The 24,351-nt window shown below is 28.4% G+C and overlaps 2 protein-coding genes across 2 annotated transcripts; both read left to right on the top strand.

Annotated features, from left to right (window-relative positions):
- The first annotated feature begins 5,077 nt into the window (after window positions 1–5,077).
- Window positions 5,078–6,655, top strand: LOC111028926 (cell surface glycoprotein 1-like). Its single transcript, XM_022307727.1, has one exon. It carries the CDS (start codon window positions 5,078–5,080, stop codon window positions 6,653–6,655), a length of 1,578 nt encoding a protein of 525 aa, XP_022163419.1.
- Window positions 6,656–18,313: 11,658 nt separating this feature from the next.
- Window positions 18,314–21,944, top strand: LOC111028925. Its single transcript, XM_022307726.1, has 7 exons — window positions 18,314–18,413; window positions 18,880–19,070; window positions 19,340–19,742; window positions 20,228–20,298; window positions 21,041–21,148; window positions 21,330–21,436; window positions 21,572–21,944. Exons 1-7 carry the CDS (start codon window positions 18,314–18,316, stop codon window positions 21,942–21,944), a joined length of 1,353 nt encoding a protein of 450 aa, XP_022163418.1.
- Window positions 21,945–24,351: the final 2,407 nt, after the last annotated feature.

Here is a 24,351-nt window from a genome sequence, read left to right as displayed (position 1 = left end):
TTGTAATTATATATTATTAATGTGTCATTGCGTTAACCATAAAAAAGGCCCCATTCCCAAAATACAAAGGGGGGGGGGCCACCGGGAAATGCCCGGTTGCCCGGTAGGCCTATCCGCCCATGCAGCTTAAACAATCGTATAATGTAGACTACAGTATGTAGTCTTAATGTCCTTAACGCTGATAAACACTCAACAGGAATTATACTTAGGCTTTTTTGAATTTTAATCTTTAGATGATATTGTGATGATTTTGATTCGACAACTAGTTACTATTTATTTGCATTAGTTCTATATTTGTATTTATTTGTTTGTTTGTTAATTTTTTTATTTATGACTTGCCGTTAAAATATTGACAATTTTTGTTAATTTTTACTGTAGACAATTTTAGCCTGAAACAAAAAAACAATAAAGAATTTATACAAGAACAGTATTGCAGATAAAAACTAACTTATTGAAGGATTACAATTCATTATCGTGCAATTCTGCAAGTATGTACAAACAGTATTATTACTGTACCATTTTACAGTGAGATTTATAATTAAGACCTTCTATTTCCTATACAGAGTTTTCACTCATCAGTTATCACATTATAATTATATTTTTTGCAGCAGCAGTGCTTTCTTTATAAATATATTATAATTATTAAAATAAGAACCTATATATATATATACATATATATATAACCAACTACATACATTCGATCTACATTGTACATATATGGTATCCGGTAGACTCAATTTCTAAAGATTCAATCTGACCAAATGTTACTTCTATAATACATATTCGGTACCATAAGCCAACAGGCCATAGGCGCACATTAGGTGTAAACTGTAAAGTTAGGAGTGCTAAAATAATTTGTTTCGTAACGCCTTAGGGGGCCATCGCCCACATACAACGTATTATATTATATAAGGTATTATGTGTTGTATACCTATATGAATATAATATTTAATAGGTATATGCTCATTTATTTTTTGAAAATACTTATTATTGAATCCTTAAAACAGATGGTTATTATAATAGAAATGAATGAAAAAAATAAAAATGTTAACCGTTATAAAAATAATTTAATAACTATTCAAGATTAAGTTTTTTCGATTTGAAAACAGACATATTATTTTGTCGAATAAATATTTATTTATTTAAAGAGTCTAATTAAATAATCAAAATTCCAGACCACAATAGCCTGGCAATACATACATTTGTAAAAATGTATTTCTAGGGGAAACTTTGAAACCTGGGATGGTTAACAACCAAATTATAATACAATATAAAAAGTAAAAAATCTAAATTTAATTATTTTAAAAATTAAAGACAGATAGAAAGAAAATACATCACTTAGTTCTGGAAAAAAAAAAATGCCAACGGCACGTAGTGTTCCCAAGCGGTCACCCATCCAAGTACTAACTACGCCCGACGTTGCTTAACTTCAGTGATCGGACGAGAACTGGTGTATTCAACGTGGTATGGTCGTTGGCGACGGCTGAAGGTTTTCACACTGCATCTAGCCAAACAACCGATGGATAAAAATATGTTGAAACTATATTCAAATGATATCTACTTCATGCGGCTGTTTGCTTATAACTATTTAATTATTGTTTATTTAAAACAAAATACCGTTTACTTTACAATCAATACGGTGTATATTAATTAATAATCAATGATCGAACACTGAACAGCCTCATTTGCCAGTACTATTATCAATTAAGCAACAATTCAATACCTATCTTTTTACATTAGTAACATCGGGCGATTTACAACATGTACGATTTTCGTGATTGTGTACGAATATATTATTTGGAAACGGTTTTTGGTTCAGTTATCTGGTTCATCGACCTCTTATGCCGTGGCCCACACAGGAACAGGAATACAGGATACACGTTCGGCGTGCAACATTTTCCCGACGGTAGCGTATTGTTAACAGCACCAATATTATTATTTCGTTTTGTTAAACAACAATGTGGAATTATCGTAACCATTCCGATCAGTGGTGGTCAAACGGAGATAGAGGATTTGGGGGGGGGGGAGGGGTTGTTTGACATTTTTTCATAATAACTTATATTATATTGAATAAAAAAAGAACAAGATGGAAACCAAAAATTATAATTTTAATGATCAAATAGTGCATGTGTTAAAAAATCAGCCCTTTCCCCGCCAGTAACAAATTCATTTGACCGTCACTGATTCCGACGTCAAAATGAACAGTAATTCATTGTTCGCGAATAATTATAATATAACTTATAAGTGAGAGGTTATTCTGATTAATCAAGTGACTATACTATTATTATTCAGTTAGTATTTCCTTGAACGAATTTAGTCCTACATTTCGACGCGTAATGTCTTGTGCATGTGCAATGTGCATAATAATAATATTGCATGTTGTAATATTGTATATATTATAACATAAAACAATCATATTTAATATTGTATTATTACGTATTGCTTATTAGTTATTACAGTAGTTATTATTATTATTATTTGCTAGCGAATAAGTAATTATGATTTTGATTTAACTTAAGCTTTTAATTTGTTTTTTTTTTTTGAGATTATTCACATAACAACAAATTTTACAAACTGCCGATGATTCTCAAAAGTGTAATTTCGTTTTTAAAACGATTATTATCATGTATATTGAGATTAAAATTTTTATTATAAGCAAGTTGATTATTTTTATTCGTGTTTCAATTAATACGTTAACATAATTTTACGCTTAGTCGCTTCCCTTGTTATAAGTGAAAGCATCTTTCTTCTATAAATTATGTAAATATAATACATATAGGTTAGGGGTACCTACCTAAAAAAAAATATAAACAATTAAAAACACACATCGTTGTAAAATCAAATATAAATATTTTTTTTTGTGTCTTTGACAACATTTATTTTGTCTTTACTTTTTTTAAAGTATTGACTATCGGTACAAACAAGCTTAATCTAATACAAGATTCCTCTTAAGTTTTTATAATAGTGGTTTCAAAATATTAATGGTGCGTAGACATGATATTTTTTATATAAGCATAGGTACTTATAGTAGTTTCTGAGTTATTAAAATGTATGTAATTATGTACTAATGGTATTAGTCCTTAATAACGGTTTACGTACATAAAATCAAAAATATAGGTTCCTAATGTATTTTATTACATAGGTAACTATGATGAAATTAGAATATACTTTTTATTGTAATACAATGGTTCTACGAGTCAGATGTATTAAACTATTAATACAGTTCGCATTGCATTTATGCATGCGTAGTATAACTATGATTAATTTCCCTATCGTTTTAGTTTCTGAGAGGAACAAAGAATGTATTGATTTTACAATGTATTTTTTTTTATGAAATATTTTGACTCCTATTAAGCTGTTTATAGCCATGATACATTTTCAATTGTTTTCTCAATTTATTACTGCCAATAAAAAATTAACCACTTGGTCAAAAACTTCGTCAAAAACTTGGAAAATTTAATTCAAGGTTCTACATAAGTTATTGTTAGTGAAAATTAAAAAAAAATTAGGCCTTATTTCACAACATTTTTTTAAGAGCGTCTTAAGTATTTTGACGAAATTCGTCAAAATCATGAACATTTGCATATTATTTTAAGTTAGAAATGCATAAATATTTAATATTTATATCTAAGATTTGTAAAATTAATGATAAGTTCTCTCGCAGGTTTTCCTTCCTTAAACAAAAAGTTACCGGAAAATCGAATTATAAACATAAAAATATTTTAACTTGTTTTGAGCTATTTATAGATCTTTTCGAATTTCAATTTTTTAGTTTCAGTTTTTCGCATAAATATCGGTAAAAAATATTTCATTGTATCAAAAAGCTTCAAAATGTATTACAAGGTTTCAAATAAGTTGTTATACCTAGTAGCAATTAAAAAATATTAATGATAAAAAAGCACGCTTTTTTTTATAAACATTCATAAGTTAAAATTTTGTAAAAATTGTTTAAGTTATTTTGTAGTTAAAAATGTATAAAATGGTCAATTTTTATAGCTATACCTCATACTCAAACCAAAAAATCTTAAATTTTTGTTTCAAAGATATTTTATTTTCAAATTTAGATGAAGTTAAATATTTAAAAGAAAAATTCCGATTTTAGTTATTTTGTTGAACCTTGAGAATATTCTTCATGGGTACTTAAAACTTTTAAAATAAATAATTTTTTTTAAGACATAATGATATTGTCAAATTTTGTTTGTAGTTGATTTCTATTTTATAGTTGATTGGAGTTTTAATGAAAATACGAGTACATAGAATACCTAATAAAATGACAGGGTCTGTTACACTTTGATAGATACTAGATTGAATTAATTATAATTCTTGTCTAAATAGTATGAACTATGAAGACTATCATAAAAATCAAACTAATATTTACCTTCAGACGATTGTAAAAAAAACGTTGTGATAGCGAATTTTTGATATTTTCAAAATGCAATAATATAAATTATATCATTTTCAAATTACTAGTTTAAATGTAAAAATGTTATCTATCATAAAGTGGTATGTTAATATAGTATAATATTAATACTATAATATCCATATGTATCATAAATTAAATACCAGACATATTTGAACCTTATATTCATTATATTATAACAATTTTCCTTTATTAACAAGAGAAACTTATGAGAAGCCTTTAGGCTATATTTTATAATTATAATACATTTTTGAGCTTTTTGATTCAGCATAACGCCATAATAATATTTATCTACATTCATAAAAAAAAGCTTAAGCACCTAAATACTAACCACAAAAAGTAAGTTATATTATTAATATGTTTAGTGTGCAATAAAGTCTGGTCTTCAATCATAATGTGTTGTTATGGCGTGGTGTTTTCTAGGCAACGTTGTAATTATTATATCCGAGTAAAAAAATACAAACACAATAATTTTCAGATACGCTTTATATTTTAAAATCAAGAAAATTACTTATGAATTACAACTTTTAATTAAATAATCGAAATTATATCGAAATATATATATTGAAATTAATAAAAACGAAATTTGACAGTGTAACACTAAAGCCCACGAACAGATCACCTATAACCAATAATAGTATTTTAAAGGACCGGACGATGAGCCAAAACGATAGAGATGTGTGCAAGTCGGACCGATGCTGTTGCCAACTGATATCAAAATGCGAGAAAAAGCCGACACCTAAACCACGAAATGCGTGCGGCGGACGCGAGGAACGGACCGACATGAGTATATGCGATTTCTTAAAATCGCAACCGACCCCGGAATGGATAAGTAGCGGCCGAGGCAATCGTCCCGAGGCGAATGATTCGAAAGACCGACAGCGTGGTCCTTGCGGACAGCCTGCACCTCCGGCATCGAACTGTTCCAGCAAAAACCGAACAACTACGTATGCTCATCGGCCGAAACCCCAACCGGAGTGGGTACGGTCGTCAGAACAGATCTGCCTGACGAACGACGGTGGAACGCGTCAATCTCAGCACCGTCAGCGGAGCGATCAGCGTTCGCAACCATCGATCTGCGAAACGGAAGACCGGCAACTGTCGCAGATCATCATTAACTTCGGGACGGTGGTGACCAGCGAAAAACCCAAGCCGGGTGACTCGTGCCAGCAGACCAATTCGGAAGGCCAGGACGTTCCATCGGAGAAAAAGCGACGAGCGTGTAGGACTACCGCTCGCCCATCGCAGGATTGTTCAAACTGTACACGCGGGCCACCCAAACGTTCGACGTCTACCGGTCCATCAGATCGTTCAAGCTGTACACGCGCCCCAGCCGATCGTCCAATCCCCACATGTCCACCGCCCGAACGTTCAAGCTGTAAGCGCGAGCCTGATCGTTCGACTTCTGCCTGTCCACCACCGGATTGTTCGAGCTGTACACGAGCCCCAGCCGATCGTCCTACTCCCACCTGTCCACAGCCTGAACGTTCAAGTTGTACTCGTGCTCCAGCCGATCGTCCAATCCCCACATGTCCGTCACAGCCCGAACGTTCAAGCTGTACACGAGCCCCAGCCGATCGTCCTACTCCCACCTGTCCACAACCTGAACGTTCAAGTTGTACACGTGCTCCAGCCGATCGTCCAACCCCCACATGTCCATCACAACCTGAACGTTCAAGTTGTACACGTGCTCCGGCCGATCGTCCAATCCCCACGTGCCCATCACAACCTGAACGTTCAAGTTGTACGCGTGCTCCAGCCGATCGTCCAACATTCGGTTCACGTGCGCCAGCCAATCGATCGACTTCATCCGGTCCACTGGCCGATCGGTCGTCCTTTACAGTTCCACAGGCCTCTTCGACATTCATACGTCCGTCGGCGGATAGGCCAAACTTCACTTGTTCACTGGCCGATCGGTCTGCCGACAAATTGATGTCGACCGATCGGAACAGTCGTTCGACAGGTGCACGATCTGCGGCTGATTGGTCGACATCTACCCGTTCGCCGGCAGATCGTATGAACTCCGTACGTCCACCTAACGTCCGTCCACCCAACGTCCGTCCACATCCTAACGTCCGACCGTACGGGATGGAATCGAATTCGACGGGACGAGGCGCTCACAGTCGACACCAGGATAACGCTGTCTCAAGTACTCAGCAGACAGCACATTCTGAATGGGGGATGAAGTCAAAGACGACGTCGTGTTATTGCGATAACAACAACTCGGACTTCTAGGCATTAGAACCCAACATCATTTCGGCTGATAGAATGAAAAAATGTTAATAGAAGACCTCGGAGAGCTAGTTTTAAATAGATGATTAAATAATCATCTAAACCGATGTATCTGCTGATCCTCAAATTATCAAAATACACATATCGACATAACTGTGATCAAAATTGCAATAAAGAATATTTTACAGTATATACATTATATATTATATTACATATTTAGTTATTATTGATTCAGCGTGACGCCATAACGGCAATGGCTAAATATTGGTATTATAACGAGGAATGGATTTTTCGGCCTTCCCAAAACAAGCTCAAAAACAAGTAATTTACTGTTGCAAACGATTTTAATCAAAAATTTTTTATTTTGTAAGCACAACGTACCCATCACGTAAGTCAAAACTATAACTCACTCTCAGTGGCATTTGTTTTGGTTCAAACATTGTAAGAAACATTTTATTAGGTACAAAACAGGTATGTCTACTTAAGAGTTGAGGATTGATAATTTTAAAAAGGTTAAACTTTCTTATTAAGTCGAGTTAATTCCATAAATGTAAGTAATTTATCATTGATTAAATTTGTACTTACGTTGTTTTTTATTGAACAGTAGTTATAAGATTATTTTTATTTTATATTTCTCTCAAATTGAATGAAATATAGTTATTATTTTAAATGCATGCCTTGTTGAAACTTAATGATACAAATAACGTAAGTCATATAAAATAAAAATTATATTATTCACGTACAACCTATGAAGAATAGATTTTAAATTCATATTTAATGATTAACAGAAAGAAGGTACATTAAATATTTAAATATTAAATTGAATTAATTATGAGTTAAGATATTATGATCAACAATTTTGAATGATTTTTCAAAGTTTTATTTTCTCATTCTGAAAATAATGTGTTTTTGATTCCTGACATTTATAAAATGCACCAAAGAAATAGTTTTATATTATTATGTGAATTATAAAATAAAAAAAGCAAGTAGGTATACTAACCTTACATAATTATTTTAAAGTAATATTTGCATACTGATTTGCTTATTATATTTTTAAAACATAATAATATAATATAAGGTTATAAAAACTTATTGAAGAAGATTAAAACAACAATATTTACTTCATGCCATTAAGTTAGTTATTAAATTGTAATAAGCAACAAGATAATATTAATTAATATTAAATATTTTATTATCTGTTATATAATAAAATAATAAATATAGCAAAAATAGGCATCTAATATTTGACCTAGAGACTACATATACCTGTAGTAGCAGTTCATAATTGAATAATAAATTAATGTAGACATATTTTACAATGTGTAAATCTGTATACACACTACACGGTACACACATTGTATAGTCACAATGATACTTATTAGTTATTAATTAATATTACTTATACACCCATAAATTTGCTAACTGTTATACGTACCTATACTTAAATGATTTATTTGTATTTTAAATACTTGAGCTATTCTGTATAAACGTACAAAATGTAGAAGGAGAATGAGGTTGACGAAAATGTTTAACTATTTATATTTCTTAAATTAGTAGGTAATAACTAAAAAGTAAAAAATATTAACATAAATTAATAAACGACCCATTAGTGCACTAAATTTATTAACTATGCCTTTATATTTTCATTGTTTGGTTCGACAATATATAACTGATGAAGTTCCTTTATTTTTTTTGGATCATACAGAATAATTTTAATTGTAACAGGTTATACTTATATCCTTGTAGTGAAAATTTGGTATACGAAGCCTGCAGATAGTTTGTAAACTAATTTTTGATTATAAAAATTGTAAATAATTAATTGCACATCTGCATATTTAACAATATAACAGGACGAGATTAAGATCACCCAATAGCACAAGTCGTTTACTAACATTTAATTTATAATTTAAGGTTTGTCTTACCAACTTTTAAATATTCTTGAGGTATTTCTGTTTAAAAATATAGTTTGCGTACAAATATTTCGAGAAGATTATTAAGCAACTGAAGCGTATGGATGACTAATAATAACTATCGACCCGTATAAGTATATATTTACTATCGCTATACGCCTATATATGTATCGAGTATGTACAACTATTATTTAAAATTGTACTAAATACCTAAGTAAATTTATTTTTGATTTTTTATACAATATATGTATGTATATATATTATATACGTAATATTATATATTATGTGAATTACAACAAACATTTAATTTTCAAATTCAACTAGAATTTGGTATTAAAATTTAAAAGCTCTTTTAATATGCGACGGTACTACTACTCATGAACTTTTCAATATTTTGTATACTCTTCGCTAATTTTTGATAATATGTTATATGCGCAAACGGAGTACGATATTTTTTGATGTTGGTGAACTGACAATGCACAAAAGATGACCACCGTATTGCTACCATGCTTAACAATTATCAAACAATATTTTATTTTAAAATAATTATTTCAAAAATATGCTGTTGACTGTCAGTAACGGCCAACGGTGTTTCTCTAAGCTGTCGGTTCTGGTGATGAAATATCGTGTATTTTGTGTTATAAATTATAGACTTTACTGCATGAAGTGTTTCCGAATAATATGGAAATATTATTAAATTGTGAATAAAATATCATTTGGTAGGTCATCGCTTTCTTTATTATTTCGTATTATCAACATTATAATATGATAGTAAGATACCCATGTTGAAGTGTAACTAAATATCTACTAACTAAAAGATACGGAACGAAACGTAACGAAATTTCACAAATCAAAATTTAAATTATGGAGTATTCTTGATTATTGCTCAATATTAGCGTAAACTTTAAACGCATCATAGAGGTAACCAAATACGAAGAAATATAATGTCCTTTTTGTAAAATATTGTTTAACTAACGTAAAATAAGTTATATAGCTATTTAGATTTTTACGTATTTTTATATTATTATATTAAGTTTACTATTATAAAATAGTCATCATTGGATGATAATTTACAAAAAACATAAGATATTATCTCGAAAATATTGTACTCATCAAATTCGTTGAGACATTATAGAGTATAGATAAACTCTCAGTCGTTCGGGACTTATCCTAAAGCGCATTTGGGCATATGTTGTATGGGTACCTAGTTGAAAAAACTAGATGAACATTTGAAAAATATATTTTACGTACCTAGGTAAGTAATTGATATTTTTGTAATTAATTGACTAATTTACAAATCATTTATGAAAGTAGTATTTTATTCTTATATTAATGCTATTATTTTGCATTACACATTTATATTTTTTAGCAAAATGTTCAAAGAACATTTGTCAAACACTCAAATATAACAACAAATACATTTTCTGTACAAAAACATTTATAATTTCATATAGTTAAACTTATTTTTTGATCGAACAGTATAGGAACTATTATCAGTACCTAAATATTTAAATGTTATAAATACCTACTTTTGTCTATCATTGAACGTTGAACTTAATTTATCTACTTACCTATATAATTAATGGCACAATGTTATGTTATAAAGCATTATGTATCTTATATAGTTATATTAAATGATAATAAAAAGAATCCTTATATTAGATCATTATAATTATTTTATAGGGCTCGAGTTGGTAGTACGCTGTATATACGAACAAAACTATTCTCTTATTCGTGATAATTCATCCAGATTTTTTTTTACTAAAATATCCGAAATTTACTGATTTTGTGACAAAAAATATTGGTTTATTTTATGTATCGTATATCGATAAAATACTAGAGCGGATCCAGAAGTAAGGAGTATGCTGAGTTTGAATAATTTATGAAAAATCATATTATGTTTGTTTTTTTGTACGGGAAGGGAATTTGACCCTAGTTCCCCCTGGAGCCTCACTTGATAAAACAACTATAAATGTCATAAAACATCGGAGAAAAATAATATATTTAAATTAGTTATGGCGTTTAATTTAGATCGACTATTCAACTGTATCAAAATTCCTACTCTAATCTTCCTCTTAAATTTAATTTTAAAATGTTAAAATTAAAGAATGCTTTAATTAACTTCGGAGAACTTATAAAGACATATACGTTTTAGTGAATAAACTAGTCGTTGGCTACAACTAGATTAGGCGCGTGTGCGTTCGGGATCTCGTTTACAATTTCTGCTAAACTGATTTGACTGCATAACTTTGTATAACTTTACTATAATATCCATGCTGGACTGTCTCTTTTCGTAATTAAGAAAAATCCTTAGAATAAGACTTAAAAACTCTAACATTAAATACTATAGATGCCACAATAATTTAACTTTTCTACATTGTACCTACGTTGATATAAATAACACCAATGTGGCAATGTACTATATTATAATGCCCGGCCATTGTACAGGTATTACGTATTTATATCGTGTCTATCTATTATTGTTTTTATTATTATTATTACGACTTTTAGACTACGTATGCACATAATATAATATAACGAACAGATATAGCCAATATAGGCGCACATGCCGGGTACATCATAACGTAATATATAATGGAATATAATAACAAATTATGATTACATTCAAAATAATTGTTCGTGTTTTCTCGTCTGATAAAACAAAACACCCTCCTGCGTTGTGCGCAATGACCTACACATTTATTATCGACTCACAGATTTTGATGACTTATCGAAAATTTCTCGACAACAGAAGATGTATTTATACAGAGCGGCGTTTGTATGCACGTGATATACCATAATAGTATATCATGTGTGCGAAGAAAATATGTATGATGCAAACCTTACTGCCTAAGTCGGCATCAATTGGTATTTTTATAAATTTTCTATTCATAATATTTATAAAACCAGGAAAAAATAAAGATAAAGTCTATGATCACACAATTCCGATTTGCATTCGGTGTACAGTTTAATATATTATATAACACAGTTAAAGTATTGTCTTTAACTAATTTTTCATTAGTTCAGAAACATATAAAATTTCTATTATCAGACAATGTGTAGATGCGTATATTATAATACCCTAAAAAAATGTATTGGATATAGTAATAACTTGACGATAGACTAGGGCCAAGTGATGTAACCCACAAAAATTAAATTGTTCGAAAGTGACTAAAATGTTGATAGTTCTTTAAGAAATGATCCGTTTTTTTGTTCAAATTTTTAACAAAAAAAATAATGAGAGTTACCTCACTTGGGAAAATCGAATTATGTACCAGGTACCTACATGTTATCTATTTAAATGAATGAACCCAGTTTCTACTTAGTTATTTTACATTTATATTACATTTTTTTTTGTTTTAATAAATTAAATGGAATACTTAAGTAGGCATTTAACCTAACTAAGTTGATTATTATAATATTATTTTCAGTTTTGTGTGTAGCTTATGGTTTTATAAATATTTGTATTCATTGTTTTGGATTTAAGTTGCAATCAAATAGTTTTTTTAATATTATAATAACGATTATAGTAATAGCTTCTTAAAATGAATGGAAAAACAATAAAACCAAATTCTAAGTGGAACAGTTTCTATGAAATCAGTCATAGAAAATAATTTTAAAAATGCTCTTGTTATTTCCCAAGATCCTAAGATAAATTAATATTTTATGACCCAGAAACCTGAAGATTTGCAAAGCTGGCCACTCACTTAACTAGTTAGTTTGAATTCAAATACATTTAGCAGAAAACAATTTATGTAAAACAATCTAATCTAACTCGTTAGAAATAATAAGTTACTAATTTATTTTCATCCTAAAAATTCAAATGTTCCTTTAACCTTCTGAGTGCCGATAATTAGTATCTATAACCATGATCATAATTTATTAATACCAAATATTGAGTATTTTTAATTTTATGATAAAAACATATTAATTCTTGTCATATTATTTCTTATCAATTATTCATAATATTATTTACACATATTTCTTGTAATACAACGATACGATACGATGCCTATAATATTATAACGACCAATAGATATATATCCATACGAATATAGCTGACTATAATATACTGTTTGACGTTTTTATATTGTACATTTTTTATTTTGCTATATATTCTCTGTTCTAATGACTGATATTCCAATTTGTTCTAAGAAATAGATATAATTAGTAAAAATGACCTACCTACTTGAAAGTTGAAATATTTGATCAAATTATCAGTTGTTCAGTATAATTTTTCCATCGTCATTCGTCACCAATAATTTAGTTAGATACTCAGACATTGAGTACCTACTTTATTTATGCAATACTTAACATGTTTCGAACAAACTGGTTTCTAAATGTACATTTTTAAAAAAACTAACTTCTGACTTCTACTCTAACTTAAGTTACTATTTTTACCATACTAACTTTTAACTAAGTTAGACATTTTGAAAATTTCAGAAACTTATATTCTAACTTAGCTGGTTTTTGCATTACAGTAACTTAACTTTAACTAGTTGAAAAAAATTACTAACATGCCCAGCTCTGAAGATTTAACATGTGCGTATCAAATATTAAGTGTTTGTATGTTCTAGTCGTTCTTGGATACTTTTTGACTTTAATATCCAAATATAAAACAATTGCTGATGATTAACTTTTTATAATGGTATCATCAAAGCTATAAAATTAAATATTCTGAGTTACCCGTTTTACCAAATAATTTTACCTTCAATATTTGTATAAAATATTATAAGTCATTATTATGCATAATACATGTTTATTGTTTGCTGTTACTATACATAAATATAAATTTATTCTGTTGAGTGTAATTTTTTTTTTATTGTGTTTCGTTAACATGAAATTAAACCGTTTTAAAATATTTTTTGAAATAAAACGTTTTTAATATTTTGGTCATGTTACATATTATTATAACTATTATAATAATTCAAATATAAAAAATATACATTTTACTATTTTAGGAATATTCCTGAAAAATTCATAAATATGTACAACATGACATGTGAATATGTGATACACTTGTAATCCATATATCTAATATCTAACGATCGCATATAATGATTGAATTGAATTATTTTTGGTTTCATAATCGAAATGTTGACAGTAAAATGTTATATAGTTCCATATAAACCGAATGTTTACATAAGTTGTACAATAATAATATATTATAATAGTAAGTACTACATATTGATGTCGATGTGTACATAGATGTAATTCCCAAGAAATTGTGTGTTACTATAAATACCTACTTATTATACAATTTTAAATACACAAAATGATATTATTATGTTCGCTTTAATAATCTCAATATCTAATTATAACTACAATCTACATGTATGTAGTCAATATTTTGGGATAAATCCAATGGAATAAAATATGACACTTGGTGTAGTTGTATTATTATTTATAATTATGCATTTTCACCATGAAACTAAAAATAATTATTACATATATTTTTTAATATTATTTAAATATAATTTTATAGTAACATATTCGAATAATATAATTATTTTTGTTTAGATGCTACAAATATATTGTATATACTTCTCTAAGAAAGTTATTGTTCAGTGTTCTATATGCATTGACCTAGATTTTGTTTTTCATCACTCCCTGGAAACCTAAATATGAGACATTCATCTTCGCTTACTTCACTCACCTCGACATTGAACAATACATTATAAGAATCTATACTATTTTTAAATTCTGAGCGAAGCGATGAATGTATTGTATATTTTACTATGATGTGTGTTTTTTTTCTGTCATCATTTGGAATAGATAAAATGCTTCGATTTTCGACATCACCATATTTTCTGATAGAAAAGTGAATCTAGTTGATATATTCGGGAGGTTAAAATTCCCAAAAGTTTTTGAAAGCGGCGGAAAAAAAAGAAATTAAGAAATAATGTTAAAAATGTGGTAACGAAATGTTAAAACACGTATTTTATGTATATTATATCCTACTAATATCATCGTGTTAACGTTAAGGAGTTTTCATAAAATGTTATTTAGTTTATTTTTATTTGCACTCTACTCGTTAAGTTTGGACGGTAGGTATACCTACGATTATAAATAGGCATAGCACTACAACAGCCATCTAATAATCGTGCATAATAATATAATATACTTGTATACTTACTATACAGATTTTGAATATTTCAAGACGAGTGAACTGGTGTGTCGACAATGGTAACGAAAAACAATCCACGACAGGGTAACTCAAAAATGTATAGTATGGTAGTCGATGGGTGCATAAAATATCACTGTGTTTTTTATAAGTTATAACTAGTTTGCTACATTTCGTGATTGTAATACCGACTTAAAGGAAAATAATGCCTCAGGGAATTCATACTATACGGTCTTCACATGTGCACAACGTATACCTATTTAACCATTGATAATAAATACTATACTATTATGTTATGGTATTTATAGTCAATGGTATAACTATCGTCTACCATTGTAATTTAATACATGTCTAATGAAAAAAAGTTTATCGTGATTTCATAGTAAAGTATTGAGAGTTTAAAAAAAATCTTACTAGGGCATTAAAACATTTACAAAGCAAATATAAGTACAGATGCACTGAATAGGTACGTTTAGTCAACGTCACATGGCTTGTTAATTATCCATTACAATGTATGCAAAAGTATGATACAATGTGTTTTGATAGTTAGAATAATTATTGTACAACGAAAATATTAAAAACATATTTTGGGATAATGTAAGGCTTTGTTGCACCACGGATTTGAATGACAAACGATCTGTAACAATATGGCGTCTACGTGGCACGTAATGAAACTTTTTCTTTTCAACTACATTTTGTATTATCGTATAGGAAAATCAAAATATGATTTCACTCCATACCGTTCGATTTTATTTGCGCATACCTACAGCTACCAATAATGCTATATTATAATATAATAATATATTATATTATTATTGCGTGTCATGATCTAGTCGTGAGCGGGAAATCACCCGTTGGCCACTCGCCGTTCTCATTAAAAACGTAAAACAAACCGAGTGTCTATGGCTTTATTGTTTGAAATATAACAACAACTACAGTATTCAAGGCCGACGCGAACCCGTCTCGGGCTTGAACTGTCCGTCGGTCTCGCTGATCACCTCGAGCAGACAATAACTACGACTGTAAGCATATTGTGTTGCATACTTAACTATCAATAGACTCCGAAGTGTATAATATTAACTAATAATAATGTAATATTCAATAACATTATGAATGAATTATAATAATAATATGATCTGTTCACTAATCACTATTGTTTTAGACTATCCAGCAATAAAAAATGCCTGAGTCCAATGTTTTAAATAAAATATAATTTAAAGGTAAAAAATTGGCCAATAAAAATCATTTTTTTTTTTTAAATTGTTCACAATATAAGAATTTTTATTATTATTTTGAACTCACCATACCTATTTAAATATAATATTGTATAAGTATTAAGTATATAACTAACACATGTCACCAAAGTTTAGTGTAAAATATAATTATAATATAAGAAACTTTGTATGCACATATTATTATCATTTACTTAATTTCATAACTATTGGTTTTAAAAAAGAAATTCATTATTCAAGATTTCATCTCCAGGAATAAACACGTTTTTGAGTTAGGTATGCTCGGAATTTTGAAAATTCACTAAAATCTGAAATATTGATATTATTTGATTATTCCAAAGAACATAAAATATTCAGAACATGTGTTTTTGTAAAATTATACAAGAAAGTCGAGTTTGAAAATAATGTTAATTAGGTACCTAAGTGGTATTGACGCGACTGTCATGATTTCTAAAGAAGTAAAATAAATACTTGAAAACAGTTAACAGATTTTGCTGAATATTTGTAAAAAGTTGGAAACGGAGACTTGCCAGTAACGAATACGGGTGAAATTAAATAACCATTTGACATTTTTTCTTATGCAAATTTAATTGATGAAGTCTTTGAAACAATTGCCAACAGTAGATTTCAACATATATGAAAGACAGAGCCATAATTGCACCTTTTAACTCTTGTTACACAAATTAAGATAGTCAAAAAACTACATTTGATATTAAAATGTATTACAGCTACGATTCTATGAAAAATGAACTAGATATTGAATTAATTAAACCGATAAGCAAGAGCTTTGCGATCCACTTCTGACTTCCTAAATTCTGTTGATGTATAGCCAAATTACTACCACGTGAACTTAAACTGAAAAAATACTGTAATTAATAATATTGCTATCTTGTGAACTTAGATATTTCAGAAAGACAAAATTATGGGACCGGGTAAATTGTTAATGAGTTATGTAATAATATTGTTGAAGGTATTAGAAATAGGTACTGAAGACAATTCGGGAAAAGAAAAGAGGTGCACATTCCAAGAATTACATAACACTTTAGCAAAGGTCAACTTGGCTGTACCATGCAGACATCAACTTCCCGTTAGACCAGCATTTTCTATGACAGATCACCAAGGTTCAGGGTCAAACATTTGAGTATGTTAGTTTAGATTTACAAACACCAGTTTTTATGCACGGAATGTTGTACCTACGTCGCTTTTTCGCGAGTAAGAATAAATAGCAATTTAAACGTGCTTTTACTACAAGAATATTCTCGCTACATTCTTAATATCGTGTGGAAATAAACATTAATAATAATATAGGCTATTCTAATTATCAGTGGCGGCATCTGGGGGGTGCAAGAGGGTGCAGTTGCACCCACGACAATTTTTCTGGTGAGGTAAAAGTTTTGCACTCGCAGACCAGTGGCGTTGAGAGCTATTTTAACAATTTCAGTCTACCACCCACCCAATATTTTATAAGACATATCAAAAAAAGGACGTTAAATTAGATTATGTTTATTATTAAATTATCATTATATACACAATAACAATAATTTATTAAAACGTTTGAAGTTAATAACGCATATAAATTAAAAGCTTCTTCTAGATAATTTTTTTCTTTAAATTATTATTTTTATATTCTGAGCTGAGTGAAAATACGTATAGGTGTTAATTTTACAATAAGGTGAGTTGTTTTTGTCAGTTATGAACTTTTGTAGCAGTAAAAATGCTAAGTAATTTTCAAAAACATGTAAGATCCCGAAATAAATAAGGACAAATGGAAATTTTTTTGGCATAACTAAAACGTAACTGTAGGTATAGGTATATGTGAAATTTTTACCAAATGTTAATATTGACGTTTCCTATATGCCAATAAGTGCTCAAAATATTTTTATTTCTTCTGAGTTACTGATAGCTATGAAAAAAATTTTCATTTTTCTTCATTTTGTTAAAATTATTATCGATACAAAAAATATTTGATACTAAGTTATTATTCAAAAATGAATAATCAAAGAAACTTGAAATTTCACCAAATTGTTGAATCTCTTTTCGTGGACATTCCAAATTACATGAATGATTTCAATCTAACCAAAATTAATCTGAAATCCCTAATTTTATTTAACACACCTAAAATTGAAACCTTGATATTAGAAAAATAATGAAAAATGAAATAATATAAAAACATTTTATTCAAACTAATATGTAATATTTGAAAAAAAACTGAATTCTAGCTATAAGCTTTGTCACCTGGTTACAGTTGTATTAACTATTGAGTGGTTAATATAGAAACTATTTATCCTTTTTGATTATCAAACTATAGTAATGAAAAACTCAAATCAATAAAGTAAACAACTGTACACATTTAATAAAACATAGTTGTTTTTTTTTTTGATAGTCCATTTTTACTATGAATAATATTCTGGAAAATAATGAAGATTTACATGAAGAGTTTAAAACTCTTTTGATTAAAATTGAACCGCACTTTGTCTTGTTAAAATCAAATCTTGGTACTTATGAAGTTTTATTTAACTCTTTGATCAAAGCATACAATTATCTATATTGTATATAATTATATTGACTAATGGAAATAAGAAGTTTGTTTTATAAAATTAAAAATGTATTAGTAACTATACCAGGTAGGTACTTAATACTTATGATGTAATAATATATGATGATTCCTTTAAAAGGAAACATTCATTTTAAGAATTGTTTGAGAAATAAAATGTTATCATCATTTTTATTATGATTTGAATCCGTTATAAAAAAAAAAATTTAAATAAAAACAGAACATTGCTGCTGAAAAATCAAATTTTGAACTAATAGTAGTGAACATTTGTAAGGTAGGTAGTGTGACTCAACACCACCTCGACATCTTTTAAATATATTACGTACACCAATAATTATTGGAATATAATGTATTCTTTCAAATAAATAAATATACATTAACAGAAATGCAAATAAAATTGTTTTTAGAAAAACTTTTATGCCGAGAATGGTTACACAAGTTATTTAAGACTGGTGAACACGAAGAATCACTTAGAAATGCTTATTTAACCAAATTATTTGAGCAACTAGAAAAAGGAAAATTAAAAGAACCGTTTAACAATCTTCCCAAACACAAATCGCCTTTGTTACCTTTGACTATTCATAATTTTTCCAAGCCGGTGAGAATAATTAGTTAATAAATTTATTTTTGAGTTTTTTAGTATGATTTTAACTTTTATTTTTGGGACTTTAATTATTTTATTATATTACAAAAACATAGTGAAAATGTAAAGTGTAAACATATTTTAGTACTCGTTAATATTGAAACTAGGTATTTAAATAATTTAAAGCAGTCGGTATTTGTTCAACTATAAAAATTATCAGAGTACAAAAAAATATTTAATATGATTTTGCTTATAAATTCTCATCAGATTCTTTTTTTTATCAGAATTTTAATGTTCGTGATAAAAAAGCCCCCAAAAAAGTAGAGGAATCTTTGATTTCGGGTGTGCCAAATGTTCGCAAGACTGTTGATACTACCAAATGCACGGAAAATCATGTTCATAATAAAAAAATCAAAATGTTCGGTAATGTTCGTGATGAAAAAACGATGGAAAAAGTAAAGGAAACTTTGATTACGGACGCAGTAAATGTTCACAAGTCTGCTTATGCTCCCAAATCTACGGAAAATCATGTCCATACTAAAGAAATCAAAATGTTCGATAATGTTCGTGATAAAAAAGCGATGGAAAAAGTAAAAGAAACTTTGATTACGGATGTTGTAAATGTTCATGAGATTGTTGATACTCCAAAATCCACGGAAAATAATATACATACTAATGAAATCAAAGGTAATATCAAAATATTCGTTAGCTTTCCGACTCAGATCCTTTTTTCAAAATAAGTTAACCATCAACGTTGGCCTATAACAAGAAATAATAATTTAAAAAAATATATAATAATAATAATAATCATAATAATAATAATAATAATTATAATAATAATCATAATAATTATAATAATAATAATAATAGTAATAATAATAATAATAATAATAATAATAATAAAATAATAATAACTCACTAACTGACAGTAAATTTACGTAGTTTTTAATCCACTATTAAAAAAAAAAATAAATTTATATTTTTAACAACAAAATCTAAACAGTACAAGCATATCCTCAATAAACACAAAAAAAATCCAGATTAATCCATATTATTTAAAGTTTGGTACACATTTTCTCAGTAAATTTTTATAATTTAAAAAATAATCTTTTATAGTAACAAAAATTGATAGATACCTACATAAAAGATTTTTTTTTTCTATACTCTGGTAGTGAATGCGAGTTCCAATGAAGTAAAACAATCGGATATGAATGAAATTTCAGATGATTCAATAGAAGTACAGGTAAAATCACAATTACTCAAAGTATTTTCAGTTAGGTTTTTTTATTTTGTAAAGTTAGATTTTATTCACAATATTTGAGTCAAAAACAATAAATGATTTATTAAATATTTATACATTTTTAATTTTATCTTTAAAATAAATTGTATGCAGCCTTAAATCAACGCATGACTTAATTGTGCTCTAGCGACGGGCTTGGGCTTAACTAGACAAATTGAATTTCATATTAATGTTGAACTACAAATTAATTGCAATTTGTCAAAGTTTGAACTTTAAATGCTTATACAAAATAATCGTGGCTATAGTTAATATTTGTATATTTATAATAAAAATGTATGATAAAACTTATTAATATTACGAAAAAATATAATACACTTATTTTAATTAAACGACAGTGCAATCTGTTTTTTGAATAAAACTATTCACTCAATTTTCAAAGTTTTATGTAATTCTAAAAATATCTAGTTTTTTGAACATTTTTTAGAGTTTGTAGGTCATAAATGAATTGTTTGAGAGAGCATTGAAATTCGAGCCCCTGACTAATTAAAAATATATTTATAATATTATACATTTTCGAATACAAACATTTAATATAATAATAATACTTGTAGTAACGTACCTATAGGGTATAACGGAGTATAACTTATTGGACATTTGAACTCTACTCATTAAAAATACAATTGCTATATTAAACTTAGATTAAGTAAGGTTATATTTATTCCATATTTTTTTCTTGTTTTTATAGTGGCAAAAATCGGCAGTGGATAAAAGTGAAGGCGGTGATGGACTGACATTAAATGTAGAGACTAAATTAAAATTAGGATCTGTTGAAAAATTGTCCAATGAATTAAAGGTGAGTGTTTCCATCGTTAAGAATAGGCCATGTGCCACGTTTATTTATTATTTACTTATTTTTATTTTTTGAAATATTATACGGGATCGGACTCAAATACTCAATTACATGAATTTATTATTATGCATAGCATTCGAAAAGATTTAGTTAAATATAATATATATTTCATAATATTTTGTAGAAAAAACGCGAACTTCTATCGGAACAAGTTCAGGAAATTAGGCTGTACACTGATAAAAACCTAATAAACGACGATCAAATAATTGTACTCAATGGCGAGTTAAACAAGTTAGTTTATGTTCATTGTATTTGTATTTTGTATAATATAAAATTCACGCGTATCCTATAATCTTATCGATCATTTTTTAATAGTATGATATTATTCACTGTGGCTTACCGTACTTACCTAGTTACCTATCCTAGATTTAAGAACGACTTGGAAAACATGTGTGATCGGGAAGCAGCTGATGAACTGGGTGCATCAAAGTTACTTAAAAATATTTTGGAAAAAACTACTGGACTTGACAACAAAATTGTATCAGAAATGCATCGTTTAAAAACCATGGTCGAGGACGCGTGTGCGAGTAAAAAAAGTAACAACTTTGTTGTGGAGCAATTGAAGGAATTACACCGCTTGAAAATGGACGAAAAAGAAAAATTCCATGCCACGGTGAATAGAAAATTAAAGATCGAGATTTTGCAATTAAAGGAGTACGTGGGTAAAGTCGAAGAAGAGGCCAAGTTTAAACAACTTAGCAACGAAAATGATTATGATGACGATTGCAGCAGTACATGATTGAAATTTGAAATACCTACCTACATATAGTAAACTTATTAATATTTAAGGTAGAGAATTGATAAACGGTTTGTTCATAACGATCCAACGCAATTAATTGATTTTACTCAAACATTTTTTTTTATTGTAAGAAATATGTTTTTTTAACAATCTGCTAGAGTCTATTGACACCTATTGCTAGTTCAATATAACACCTAATTCATAGTCATCAATAACTTTAAAAATGTATGATTTTAGAAAATATTTTATTAATCCATCAAATATTCTCATAAAAATAAACAAATTACTATAGTTTAGAGAACTAGAGAAGTTATAACTAAAATTGACAAAATCTGCACGAAAAATAATGAAAAATATGTATTGAAATCTGAATAAAAATATATATATATATATTGTAGATTCAATAAATCCATTCACATAGGTTATTTATAAAAAATAATACTTTTTTTAATTTTTGGCACAATAAATTTTAATTAATAATTACTTCAACATAAATTTAATATTTTTGTAGTTAATCGTCGCCAACCGCCGACGGCCTACCGGCATCGATAGTAATCATCGTCGTCTGTCTATAACATCCTATTATTAGACAATAGACGCTGTAATCATATTTTTATATGATGCAAAACAGTCAATAGTCAATTAAATTGAAATTTTAGCCATTTCTGAATGAAAATATTTATGTTGGTATTTAAAATAAATAATAATCTTAAACATGCATTTGTAAAATATTGAAGAAATATGAGATATATAATAGATATGACCTTGAACAGATATCTAAACAGTGCGACCCACGAGGTAAGTCCTATCAACAAATAAATTGTACTTTGATTTTTGAATTTCCCTATATAGTTGATACAGAAGTTCTTTTGAGTTTTTGCTTCCTCCTTAAAAGCTATAGATCAGTTAATTTTCCGACCAGAAATCACCCTCAAGCTCATTATTAATGCTTTTTCCTGCTCTGAAACAAGATGGACTCACAAAAAACACCATTTAAGACTAATAAGTATTATACCTAACCTATACAGCACAATAATATACAATAGGTGCATACCTATTATACATTCATCACTCCGCTTTGAATTGAATATTGTTTCTTATCTACCTACATTGATATTACAATGATATTGTATTTTATTTTTTTAATCAAAATAAAGGGACTCGCATGTCCCACACACGAAACGATTAGTTGACAATAGTCAATAACTTGTTGACATGCTGATTGTTCGATAAGTTGTCAAACAATGCCATCACCTCTTACACTCTGCACGTGTCGAATAATTTATTCGATCGCTTTGTACATATATGTTTGTCAATAAATTATTTTAAAGTTGAAGAGGGTTAACAATCTATACATAGTGTACCTAAATGTATGTATGTATAACAATCAAATTTGTGTTCAAAGATCATAGTATCAGATATTCGCCCTGTTCAAAGCATCATGAATCATGATGTTTCTTGACAATATAATAAAACGAAATATAAACATAAAGATTTTTCGTTGAAAATATGACGATAATATACATCATATAAATAAATACAAGGTGAAACAGAAAAACCTGAGCTATATAGAAAAAATTGATACCAAGCAGTTAAACGTATGGCAAACATTATACAAATATATGGATACTAAATTATTTAAGAAAATCAATAGTTCTACTATACAAGAAAATACTTTGAAAAACTTATTACATTTCAAATTATTTTAAGCAGGTACGTACTACGTACTTCAAAACAATATTGATGTTTAAAATTTTTTTAATAAACGTTTTTATGGTCAAAATTACGTCGAAATAAGGTCTAAAAATTAGATTTACAAATTGTCTGTTGTGAAGAATGTAATGAAATAATTTTTTTATTTTCGGTATTAAACAAAAATGGTATACCTATACTGTACTTGTAACGCAGTGGTGTATTAGTTATTTTTATAAAAATGTATAAGTATTGATTTGAACTAAATGTATTTCATTTGTCAGGTCTTTCTCTTTCATGGCGATAAAAAATACACTGTTTATAGTTTTATACATTCTATTAATTTATTGCTGTTGAGAATTTTTTCACTCCATAGGTATACACACACATTATACACATAACTATATAAATAGTATTAAATATATACCTTATAGGTACAATATAATCATTACAAAAAATGTCATGAACGAAACAGAAGTCCATAATCTAGTTTAATAATATTACCTAATACCTAATACCTAAGATATTATAATAATTAAGTAGGTAACTCAATACAATAGTAGTGTAATGTAATGTAATGAAAATTCTTCCTTTTATTTCCAATGCAAAAAAGTAAGTATTTAACGCTGGCTAATAACCACTCAGTTGATACCTTAAAACAATCATAAAAAAAAAAATATTCCAAAATTTAAGTAAATAAAACCATCTATACATA

This window comes from Myzus persicae, unplaced genomic scaffold (assembly GCF_001856785.1).
Source record: "Myzus persicae strain clone G006 unplaced genomic scaffold, MPER_G0061.0, whole genome shotgun sequence".
NCBI classification, from domain to species: Eukaryota; Metazoa; Arthropoda; class Insecta; order Hemiptera; family Aphididae; genus Myzus; species Myzus persicae.
This window is presented reverse-complemented; position numbering and strand designations above follow the sequence as displayed.